This window comes from Anguilla rostrata, chromosome 17, assembly GCF_018555375.3.
Source record: "Anguilla rostrata isolate EN2019 chromosome 17, ASM1855537v3, whole genome shotgun sequence".
NCBI lineage: Eukaryota > Metazoa > Chordata > Actinopteri > Anguilliformes > Anguillidae > Anguilla > Anguilla rostrata.
The window spans coordinates 27,579,142-27,591,535 of NC_057949.1; the positions used below are offsets into that span (position 1 = coordinate 27,579,142).

The 12,394-nt window shown below is 47.5% G+C and overlaps 1 protein-coding gene across 1 annotated transcript in view; it reads left to right on the plus strand.

Moving 5' to 3' along the window:
• LOC135244102 (dedicator of cytokinesis protein 6-like) overlaps window positions 1-10,010 on the plus strand; it is a 47,339-nt gene extending 37,329 nt beyond the window's left edge. The window contains exons 40-51 of the mRNA XM_064316301.1: window positions 987-1,087; window positions 1,377-1,569; window positions 2,025-2,168; window positions 2,565-2,696; window positions 3,086-3,100; window positions 3,646-3,771; window positions 4,241-4,330; window positions 4,518-4,754; window positions 5,072-5,215; window positions 6,223-6,329; window positions 6,661-6,834; window positions 8,634-10,010. Of these exons, the coding sequence (XP_064172371.1) occupies window positions 987-1,087; window positions 1,377-1,569; window positions 2,025-2,168; window positions 2,565-2,696; window positions 3,086-3,100; window positions 3,646-3,771; window positions 4,241-4,330; window positions 4,518-4,754; window positions 5,072-5,215; window positions 6,223-6,329; window positions 6,661-6,834; window positions 8,634-8,676 (1,506 nt within the window). The 3' untranslated portion in view covers window positions 8,677-10,010. The remainder of the gene's footprint in view (window positions 1-986; window positions 1,088-1,376; window positions 1,570-2,024; window positions 2,169-2,564; window positions 2,697-3,085; window positions 3,101-3,645; window positions 3,772-4,240; window positions 4,331-4,517; window positions 4,755-5,071; window positions 5,216-6,222; window positions 6,330-6,660; window positions 6,835-8,633) is intronic.
• Window positions 10,011-12,394: the final 2,384 nt, after the last annotated feature.

Sequence of the window (12,394 nt, forward strand, 5' to 3'; positions counted from 1 at the left end):
CAGGTAACACTGAGACACGCCCTTCCAGACAGGTAACAGTGAGACACGCCCTTCCCAGAGCAGGTAACACTGAGACACGCCCTTCCCAGAGCAGGTACACACTGAGACACGCCCTTCCCAGAGCAGGTAACACTGAGACACGCCCTTCCCAGAGCAGGTAACACTGAGGAGAACGACTGCCCTTCCCAGAGCAGGTAACACTGAGACACAACGCCCTTCCCAGAGCAGGTAACACTGAGACACGCCCTTCCCAGAGCAGGTAAACAGAGACAGCCTTCCGCTGTAACCAGAGCGCCTGGAGGGTAACACTGTGGAACGCCCTTCCCAGAGCAGGTAACACGGAGACAGCTTCCAGACGTACATGAGACCCTAGACAGGTACACGACTTAAGGAGTACCAGCAGGTCCAGAAATGCTTCCAGAGCAGGTAACACTGAGACACGCCCTTCCCAGAGCAGGTAACACAGAGACATGCCCTTCCCAGAGCAGGTAACACAGAGACACGCCCTTCCCAGAGCAGGTAACACTGGGAGACACGCCCTTCCCAGAGCAGGTAACACGGAGACACGCCCTTCCCAGAACAGGTAACACTGAGACACGCCCTTCCCAGAGCAGGTAACACTGAGACACGCCCTTCCCAGAGCAGGTAACACAGAGACACGCCCTTCCCAGAGCAGGTAACACTGGGAGACACGCCCTTCCCAGAGCAGGTAACACTGAGACACGCCCTTCCCAGAGCAGGTAACACTGAGACACGCCCTTCCCAGAGCAGGTAACACAGAGATCAGGCCTTCCCAGAGCAGGTAACACTGAGACACGCCCTTCCCAGAGCAGGTAACACAGAGATCAGGCCTTCCCAGAGCAGGTAACACTGAGAGACACGCCCTTCCCAGAGCAGGTGAATGAAAGAAGGCGTGTCTGCTTGTAACCATGGTGCTGGCTGGTGATGTTGTTGTTGAAGTGTGTGTGTGTGTGCTTCTCTCTCAGGTCCAGGATCTGGTGTTCAACCTGCACATGATTCTGACTGACACGGTGAAGATGAAGGAGTACCAGCAGGATCCAGAAATGCTCATTGACTTAATGTACAGGTGAGAATAACAATTTTCATAATAAGATTTAAGAAATGACTCATGGAAGCACCCAACAATTAACGATATGTTTGGATAGCAAATTTTTTATTATTTTTTTTTACTGCTAAATTTACTCCACTTTCAGATTATAATATAAATTTGTGAAGCTGGTACAAAAAAATAGTTGTGGTCCTCATTCCAGAATTATATTCAGTTTGTTTTGTTTTGGTAAGGATAAAGTAATCCAGTCCAGTCCTTTGAGTTTTTTTTTGTTGACGTGTCGCCCTTGCTCTGGTCGGTCCTGCAGGATCGCTAAGGGTTACCAGACGTCCCCGGACCTGCGTCTGACGTGGCTGCAGAACATGGCGGGGAAGCACTCGGAGAGGGGCAACCACGCCGAGGCCGCCCAGTGCCTGGTGCACAGCGCCGCCCTGGTGGCGGAGTTCCTGAACATGCTGGAGGACTGCCGCTACCTCCCCATCGGATGCGTCTCCTTCCAGGTCAGCACTTACACTGACACACACACTCACACACACACACACACACACTGACACAGATGCAGAGATGCACACGTGTGTGGTGTGTGCGTGAGTGTGAGGATATGTGTGTGTGTAACTGTGTGCTTGTGTGTGTGTGTGTGTGTGTGTGTGTGTAACTGTGAGTTCATGTGCGTGTATGTGTGTGTATGTGTGTAACTGTGTTCTTGCATGTGTGTGTGCGTGTGTGTGTGTGTGTGTGTATGTGTGTGAGGATGTGTGTGTGTAACTGAGCGTTCATGTGTGTGTGTGTGTGTGTGTGAGGATGTGTGTGTGTAACTGTGAGTTCCTGTGCGTGTGTGTGTATGTGTGTGAGGATGTGTGTGTGTGTAACTGTGCGTTCATGTGCGTGTGTGTGTGTATGTGTGTGAGGATGTGTGTGTATAACTGCGCGTTCTTGCCTGTGCTCTGCATTGCAGAACATCTCCTCTAACGTGCTGGAGGAGTCGGCGGTGTCTGATGACATCCTGTCCCCGGAGGAGGAGGGCATCTGCACGGGGAAGTACTTCACCGAGTCCGGCCTGGTGGGGCTGCTGGAGCAGGCGGCTGCCTCCTTCAGCATGGTGAGGGGCATGTACCGCTCTAACACAGGGATATGACCTTATCTACAGTACAGGGATATGACCTTATCTACAGTACAGGGATATGACCTTATCTATAATACAGGGATATGACCTTATCTACAGTACAGGGATATGACCTTATCTATAGCACAGGGATATGACCTTATCTATAGCACAGGGATATGACCTTATCTACAGTACAGGGATATGACCTTATCTATACAGGTATACAGCAGGTTGTGTAGTATGACCTTATCTGGTGATTCAGTACAGGGATATGACCTTATCTATAACAGGTAATCCGCCAGGGTTGTATCTATGCAAGGATAGACCTTATGCTGGGATACAGCAGGACCCCGGAACTGCTGCTCTCATGCACTTCTGCTCTGTCCTCAGGCGGTGATGTACGAGGCCATTAATGAGGTGTACAAGATCCTGCTGCCGATCCACGAGGCCAGCAGGGACTTCAAGAAGCTGGCCATCGTCCACGGCCGGCTGCAGGACGCCTTCAACAAGGTCTGCAACCAGGTGAGGGTCCGACGGCCGCGCCGTGCCGAGCTGCGTCTGGCGCCAGCGCAGTCCTCCAGAGCAGTCTACTAGAGCAGCATGGGAAGGGGGGTATAGATAGAACTCTGAATGACAGAATGGAGCACATTCATATATTATTAGACTCTTTCAACAATTATTTAGCCCAATTAAGTCCCAGTGGGTTACCTGTAATAGGTGCTGAAAATTCACTAAATGCGGACAATTCTTCAGGAGTTTTTAAACAAATATGTAATTCCCTTCTCTTGATAGTGTTAGTGTTTTATACCATATGGGGAAACTTCCTGACTCTTCAGTTTCATTCTGTCTCTCTCTGATGATGTCACTATGTCACTATCTGATGATGTCACTCTTTTGTTTTCTGTCTCCAGAGTTCTGGATGGGAGGTAAGTCTGTCCGATCTCAGAATCTGTTTAACCTTTGAAAAATCTATAATAAAAATAACAAAAGTACCAGTTTCAATGTCAGGTCTGGTGTGCAGCTGTGCTGTGTTGTGCTGCTCTTTGTTGTGTTTGTTTCACATTGATTATATTGTTGTGTTGGATTGTGCCGTCTGGTGTTGTTCCTCTGTTGTGTTGTTGATTTGTGTCAGTGTGTTGTATATGTAGTGTAATGTAACTTTGCAGTGTTGTATTAACATGCTTTTCTCTGTCCTTTTCCCCTGTCCTTGTGGATTCCTGTGAATATGGTGAGTGTAATACTATCATACACAGTGTGTGACGTCTAGATCTGTAGATGAACAGATCTATGTATGTAGATGTATATTCAGCCCAGAAGAAGCTAGTTACATGTTTTGTAAAAATTTTGATCAACTCTGGAATCTTCTGCATTTCAAATCCTCTTCATTTTTCCTCTCCCTCTGCCTGCTTTCCCTGTCCTCATCCCTCCCTCCATCCCTCCCCCCTCCCTCCTTCCTCGCCTGTAGGTTTAGAGGATGTTTGGGACCTACTTCCGAGTTGGTTTCTATGGTAGCCGATTCGGGGACCTGGACGAGCAGGAGTTTGTGTACAAGGAGCCGTCCATCACAAAGCTGGCAGAGATCTCCCATCGGCTGGAGGTACACAGCATGACGAGGATGACGTTGTCTCCACACAGGGACTCGAAATATAACGTTACCGTTGTCGTCGTTATTATGACTGTATGATTATGTAGTATAGATAGACTTGTCTTCGTCTGCACTGTAGTTGTATGAATTACAACTAATTATCTGTACTGTGTAAAAATACTTAAAGTGCAGAGAAACTCTGGTGACCATTCTGAAGTCTGAAGATGTTCAGGGGGTTATAGTGACTGGTGTTCTGGGTGTGATAGTGACTGGTGTTCTGGGTGTGATAGTGACTGGTGTTCTGGGTGTGATAGTGACTGGTGTTCTGGGTGTGATAGTGACTGGTGTTCTGGGTGTGATAGTGACTGGTGTTCTGGGTGTGATAGTGACTGGTGTTCTGGGCCTGATAGTGACTGATGTTCTGGGCTTGCTGGTGACTAATGCTTGCTGTCCTTGTCCTGTGTTTGTTTGTGTTGTGCAGGAGTTTTATATGGAGCGGTTTGGAGATGATTCTGTGGAGATCATTAAGGACTCAAACCCGGTGGACAAAACCAAAATGGATCCTAATAAGGTCAGCGCCCAGGATGGGGGCTTGGGGGCGCCTAGGGTCCTGTTCTCAGGAGCTAGGGGTCCTACTCTACTTAATTTTGATATTCATTGCATGCCATGTTTTCTGATGAAGCATTTATTAAACCTCTTTCTCTCTCTCTCTCTCTCTCTCTCTCTCTCTCTCTCTCTCTCCCCCCCCCTCCCCACAGGCGTATCTCCAGATCACCTACGTGGAGCCGTTCTTTGACACCTATGAGCTGAAGGAGCGCATCACCTACTTCGACAAGAACTACAACCTGCGCACCTTCATGTACTGCACCCCCTTCACCCTGGACGGCCGCGCCCACGGGGACCTGCACCAGCAGTACAAGCGCAAAAGCATCCTCACCACCTCCCACGCCTTCCCCTACATCAAGACCCGCATCAACGTCATCCACAAAGAGGAGGTGCGTCTGTGTGTGTGTGTGTGTGTGTTTGTGAGTGTGTGAGAGAGTGTGTGTGTGTATGTGCATGAGTGTGTGTGTGTTTGTGTGCGAGTGTGTGTGAGGGTGTACGTGCTAGTGTGCGCGTGTATGTGTGTGTATGCATGTGTGTGCGGGGTGTGTATGAGCCTGTGTGTGTGTGTGTGTGTGTGTGTGTGTGTGTGTGTGCGCGTGTGTGTGTGTGTGTGTATGCATGTGTGTGTGAGAGTGTGTGTGTGCGCATGTGTGTGTGTGTGTGTGTACACGTGTGTATGAGTCATGTCCCATGGCCCTGTCTGCAGGTGATCCTGGTGCCCATAGAGGTGGCGATTGAGGACATGCAGAAGAAGACTCAGGAGCTGGCCTTCGCCACCCACCAGGACCCCTCTGACGCCAAGATGCTGCAGATGGTCCTGCAGGGCTGTGTGGGAACCACAGTCAATCAGGTACTGAACACAGTCAATCAGGTACTGAACACAGTCAATCAGGTACTGAACACGGTCAATCAGGTACTGAACACAGACAATCAGGTACTGAACACGGTCAATCAGGTACTGAACACAGTCAATCAGGTACTGAACACAGTCAATCAGGGTACTGAACACAGTCAATCAGGTACTGACACGGTCACGGTCAATCAGGTACTGAACACAGTCAATCAGGTACTGAACACAGTCAATCAGGGTACTGAACACTGTCAATCAGGTACTGAACACAGTCAATCAGGTACTGAACACAGTCAATCAGGCACTGAACACAGTCAATCAGGTACTGAACAGAGACAATCAGGTACTGAACACAGTCAATCAGGTACTGAACACAGTCAATCAGGTACTGAACAGAGACAATCAGGTACTGAACACGGTCAATCAGGTACTGAACACAGTCAATCAGGTACTGAACACAGTCAATCAGGTACTGAACACGGTCAATCAGGTACTGAACAGAGACAATCAGGTACTGAACACAGTTAATCAGGTACTGAACACGGTCAATCAGGTATTGAACAGAGACAATCAGGTACTGAACACAGTTAATCAGGTACTGAACACGGTCAATCAGGTACTGAACACTGTCAATCAGGTACTGACCACTGTCAATCAGGTACTGAACACAGTCTCCCTGAGGTCACTGCAGGGCTGTACACCCGAGCGTGTGTGCACTCAACGCGTGTGTGTCTGTACATGCGTGTTTACGTGTAACGTGTGGTAAATGAAGAGGAGATTGAAATATGTTTCAGATGACTGTGGTGATCGGGCATTGGTATTGGTTTTCTTTTTGTTTTTTTGTTTTTTTGGGTGGGGGTGGATTTTGGGTTTGCAAATAGGAGATTGCGGTGGGGGTTTTAGGTAATTGCGGAAGGTTTTCGTGTTTTAATGATCTTTTGCTCTCTCTCTCTCACACACACACACACACGCACACACACACACACACACACTGTCTCTCTGTACAGGGTCCTCTCGAGGTGGCCCAGGTCTTTCTGGCGGACATTCCGGACGACCCGAAGCTCTTCCGCCACCACAACAAACTCCGCCTCTCCTTCAAGGACTTCAGCAAACGGTGAGAAGACTTTCAACTCAACCCGAACTAAACAACTACACCAGATGTCTCACACTCTGACCTCCACATGCATTACATTACATTATAGGCACTTCTCCAGAGCGACTTACACAGCTTTTACATGGTATTTTTTTACACTGCATCTGTTTATACAGCTGGATATATACTGAAGCAATGCAGGTTAAGTACCTTGCTCAAGGGCGCAACGGCAGTGTCCAACCTGGAAATCGAACCTGTTACCTTTAGGGTACAAGACCAGTTCCTTACCCATTCTACTATACTGCCCTCTTAACCCTAACCCTAACCCTAACCCTAACCCCCCCCCCCCCAGGTGTGAAGATGCACTCCGAAAGAACAGGAGTCTTATTGGTCCAGATCAGAAGGAGTATCATCGAGAGCTGGAGAGGAACTATGCCAAACTGAGGGAGTCTCTGTTTCCACTGCTCAACCGCAAGATCCCTCAGCTCTACAAGCCCCTGACCCTCCAGCCCCCGCCCTCGCAACGGTACTACTGCACGCACACGCACACACATGCCCGCACAGACACGCATACACACACACCCTCGCAACGGTACTACTGCACGCGCACACACACGCCCGCATACACACACACACACACACCCTCGCAACGGTACTACTGCACACACACACACACGCCCGCATACACACACGCACACACCCTCGCAACGGTACTACTGCACGCGCACACACGCCCGCACACACGCATGCACACACCCTCGCAACGGTACTACTGCACGCACACACACACATACATACACACACACGCACACACACGCCCGCACACACACGCCCGCACGCACACACACACACCCTCGCAACGGTACTACTGCACGCACTCACACACCCGCACACACAAACACGCACACACACACACGACATGGCCAACACCGACACATCCTCGCAACGTACTACTGCACCGCACACGCCGCACACACACGCGCACCACCCCGCACGGTACTATGCACGCGCACACACGCCTCACACCACACGCCGCACACACGCTCAGCACATCACACACGCACACACACACGCCCGCAACACCAACTCAACACACACACCCTCACACACACGCATGCACACACCTCCACAACGTACTACTTCACGCACACACGCCCTCACACAACACCCAACACCTGAACATACTACTGCATGCACACACGCCCACACACACACGCCGCACACACGCCGCACACACCACCGCCCGCACAACATGCCGCATACAACACGAACACACTTCGCAACGGTACTACATGCACGCAACACAGCCCTCACCACACGCACACACCCTCGCAACGGTACTACTGCACGCACACACACATGCCCTCACACACACGCACACACCCTCGCAACGGTACTACTGCACGCACACACACGCCCGCATACACACACGCACACACCCTCGCAACGGTACTACTGCACGCACACACACGCCCGCTACACACACACACGCACGCACACGCACACACCTCATACACACACACATGCACACACCCTCGCAACGGTACTACTGCACGTGCACACGCCCGCACACACGCACACACCCTCGCAACGGTACTACTGCACGCGCACACACGCCCGCACACACACACGCACACACCCTCGCAACGGTACTACTGCACGTGCACACGCCCGCACACACACGCATGCACACACACGCATGCACACACCCTCGCAACGGTACTACTGCACGCGCACACACACACGCCCGCACACACGCATACACACACCCTCGCAACGGTACTACTGCACGCGCGCACACACATACACACACACACGCACATGCACACACACACGCAACGGTACTACTGCACGCACACACGCCCGCACACACACGCATGCACACACCCTCGCAACGGTACTACTGCACGCACACACACACACATACACACTCTCGCATACACACACACGCACATGCACACACACACGCCCTCATACACACACACACACATGCATACATGCACGCACACACTCATGCATACACACACTCTCACACACACACACGCACATGTGCTCATAAACACATTCCCTTGTGCTGACACTCTTATGCACCCACCCACCAGTATGAGCCTAGACTCTTTAATACATACAAGCGCTCACACTCATAGGTGCACACACACATGCTCAGATGTTCACACAGACAAATACAGTTGTAGGAATCAGCTCTAAAAAATCACACACAAAAGCCCCTTATCATCAATATTTATCTTAAAATTATCACAGACATATTTCATCCGCATCTAATACTGATGCTATGAAACCCTTTTAATCTTCTTATTTCCACAGAAACTCCTTCAGCCGATCCAGTCTTCGCAAAGTGGACTGCTGAAGACACTGAACCACTTTGAGAACTTTATAACCATTCCACCAAAACCATTCCCCTCCTTTTTATCCACCCGTGTTCTCCTTTTCTCCTCCTCTCTCTACCTCCTACCCAGTCTCTGTCTTCATCTTTTTCTCTGTATTTCTCCCTCATTCATTTTCTCTTTCCTCATCTCTGTTTCTGACAGTGCTCCAAATGTAATCTTTTTTTAGCTTTTCTCTTTTGTCCGAGTAAACACACTCCCCGAAACCTCAGGCTTATTGGCCATCGCATAAAATTTTGCAGATCTCTTTTTTTTTTCTCCGTCAGTCTTGAGAAATTAAAGCTGTGCCTTCTGGGGCAGTCTGCACTGAGGGAAGAGGTCAGTTACGCAATTTGAATACAGTCCCAGTCGCTGTCCCTGCACCTGACACACTCAACACCATCACTGAACCCCACAGACTCAACACTATCGCTTAACACCACACAATCAGCCCTGTAGGGGAGAGGTATGGACATTTATTAGACGCTCGGCAGGCCCAGTCCACTTTCAGAGTCCTGTTCATGTAATTCTGCAAACAACAAATGCCAAACGTAAACGTCTCTTCATTTCTTTCTAATATGAATTAGTATGAGGACTGCTCTGTGTATGTGGGTTGATTACTCTGTATGCAGTTAACCAGGCCTGAGTTCTGACTGCTCTGTGCTTGATTATCAGGACTGGTTCCTCTGTGTTTATGAGTAATGACTGCTCTGTGTGTGTGTGCGATTACCAGGGCTGGTTGCTCTGTCCTGTCTGAAGCTTTTAGCTGCTCTGACTATTGAACCATGTATAGCAGCAGTGTCCAGTAGCTTGTCTGTGTGAGCCAGTTTTAAATGCTGTTAAAGTTTAAAAAAAGAAAAAAGAAAAAGAAAAATGCTGAGTTGTAGCCTTGCAGCACATGTTTGCAATTATGTGTGTGCGTGGGGGGGTAAGGATGTGTTTGCATATATATGTATGATTGCGTGTGTGTGTGGGGGGGGGTTTGCGTGCGTGTGTGTGTGTGCGCATGTGCGTGTGTGTGCGTGTGTGCGTGTGTGCGCGCATGTGCGTGTGTGTGTGCGCGCATGTGTGTGAGCGTGCGTGTGTTCGCTTGAATGTGTAAATGTGAAGTGAGCATTTATTCTATATTTCTGCACTCCTGTCTTATGAAAAGAGTAACAGAACTACTGCTGTCTAACTACTGTACTGTAACACTGTACCCTAACCACCTGTGTAACGTCTCTTAACCACTGTGTTTCAGACAAAAATATTTATGATGTATTTTTTACTGCTTTGTATTAAAGGTATTTTTCAGTCCCAGATGGGATTCTGACTGTAAGAGTTGCTGACTTAATGTCTGAATATATTGGGTAAGCACTTAATGTTTTTGTGGAAACCTACATTGTATGTATAGCATTTAAAAACGCCCAAGGGGATTATTATTTTCCTTTGGACAACCATACATGAGCATAAGTCCCATTTTGTCTGAAAACTTTTCAAGCTGATTTATGATATTCCATTTTAATGTAAATTAGCACTGCCATGTTTAGTAATAATTACAATTTTCTCACCTAAAGTACAATGTAAGTTCACAAAACAAAACAGTAATGTACAGAGCTTGAGATGCCATTGCACCAAAACTGGGTGTAAATGGTAAATGGTAAATGGACTGCATTTATATAGCGCTTTTATCCAAAGCGCTTTACAATTGATGGGTGTCAGTTGGTTACATGGCATAGCCAAAATATTAGATATATTCCTGCTAAACCCAATACGTGTCACATTTGTATTTACAAGAACAGATAATTTCAACAAATTTAGGAGCACGGGTTGTGGAATTTTCTGCATATCCTCCAGTCTGCATATCAGTATATTATTGGTCTGGAGCACTGTCATTTTATGCTCTACAAAGTATTGGCAAGTCTAGAAAAGGTTAAAATAATGCTTTGGAACGGCTTATGATACTTAACTTCGCTTTTCGGAACCAAAACTGCCTCACAAACTTGAGCGGAAATTTGGACGTGCAACCGGACTCCTCTCTAATTATGATCCTGGGTCACCCAATGTTTACTCCACAAATCTTTTTAGGTCCTGTAATGATGATTCAGTGGTCAAACGCTCGAGTCCTTCGAGGGACTGTCCGGTCTCGCTTTTTTTCCGTCTCGTCTTGTCTGCCGCAGACGCACCGTTGAATCATGGGTACCACCACCTACGGTTGTTTCCGGGTGATGGTTCTAGTGTAGGATGTGTTCCTGGTGGAAATGCGCAGAGAATATTGGAATGACGACACACAACTTATATTTGAGATGAGAGAATAACTTATTTTTTAACTGAATAATCAGGCAAAGGAATAAGGGTTGGACCTTAGGAAAAAGTAGCACCCTAATCAGCTGGTTGTCAATGAAGACTAAGTTTGCGGCCTACTTTATCTTTTTCCATTTGAATGGTAATTCTTGAAATTATCGATAACAAAAAAGAAAAAAACTGAATTACATACCATAGAAAAAAGCTGTTTAATATCAGTAGGCTTTACGATTCTTTAAGAGGTGCTCTTGACTGAGAATGAACAACCTTATAAAGTTTGCAGACTTATGTGGAAATGAGTAAAAAGTCAACTTTACACTCGCGCTCGATAAATCACTGAATTATAAATGGATTTTATATTATATTTTATGTGCGTGATTGATAAGGGAAACAGAAACTGGTTCAAAGTCGTTCGCATCACCGTGGGAGATTTTCTGGTCTATTGATTAATGGCTAGCTAAAATGGACTGAGTTAACTATTCTCATCAACATAGCTAATTATTTTAGGATGCACTGCTGTGTTTTTTTGTTGGAGTCGTGTCATCAGCGCATTTCCGACTCCTTAGTAGTAACCCCTGCAGGTCGGGAGCTGAGCCGTTTGCTTCCACTGAGGGGGCTACGAGGCCTCGCCGCGTGGCCGTTTGAAGAGAGCAGCTGACCGCCGCTGGGATCTTAATGATATCCAGATGTTTGAGTCTGGAGCGCGCGGCCATTTTCTACAGACTTCACGTGCGCGTAAAGCTGTTATTCGGATGGTTGCCGTATCGTTTAAAAAATCTAATAAAAAGGAGCTGCCTCTCCGGCCCGTTCTCTTCAAATGCTTCTTTAATTGCTGTGTTTCAATAGTTTTTCTATATTGAAACGTGTTGCCTAGTAGGTCTAAATCACAACTTCACATGATATCTGGTCATTTGTGTGGACCGATTCTCTTCCTCTAAACTGCATAAAAGGTTAAGGGCTCCGTTGCAAAGTTAGCTAGTTGTTGCAGCACATACGAGGTAGACACCGTGTTGCATTAATTCAGAAAATATGTTACAACTTACTTGGTTTAATAAAAATGATGGTCACGAGATGGATTGGGCGTTTTTACTCTTGCGAGTGAAGACGTAAACCGAATTTAGTCACTTAACATCCTCTTTTATAAGCGTATAACGTCAACTTTCAGTCGTGCCAAGGTACTGCCCGGCTATAATTGAAAAAATATTAATGCAAATTAAATGCTTCTTGGGAAATAATAAATAAAACAGAATTGTTTTAGTTACAGAAATCTCGATTCTCAGCAGCAACAAAAAAAGCAGAAACTGATTATTGGATTGGCTACGCGATGATGTATTTGGTAAAGGCATTTGTTGACACGGCTTGAGCGCTTTACGAGGTTTTTTTTTTTTTTTTTTTAAGTCGGGACTTTGCTGTTGCCTC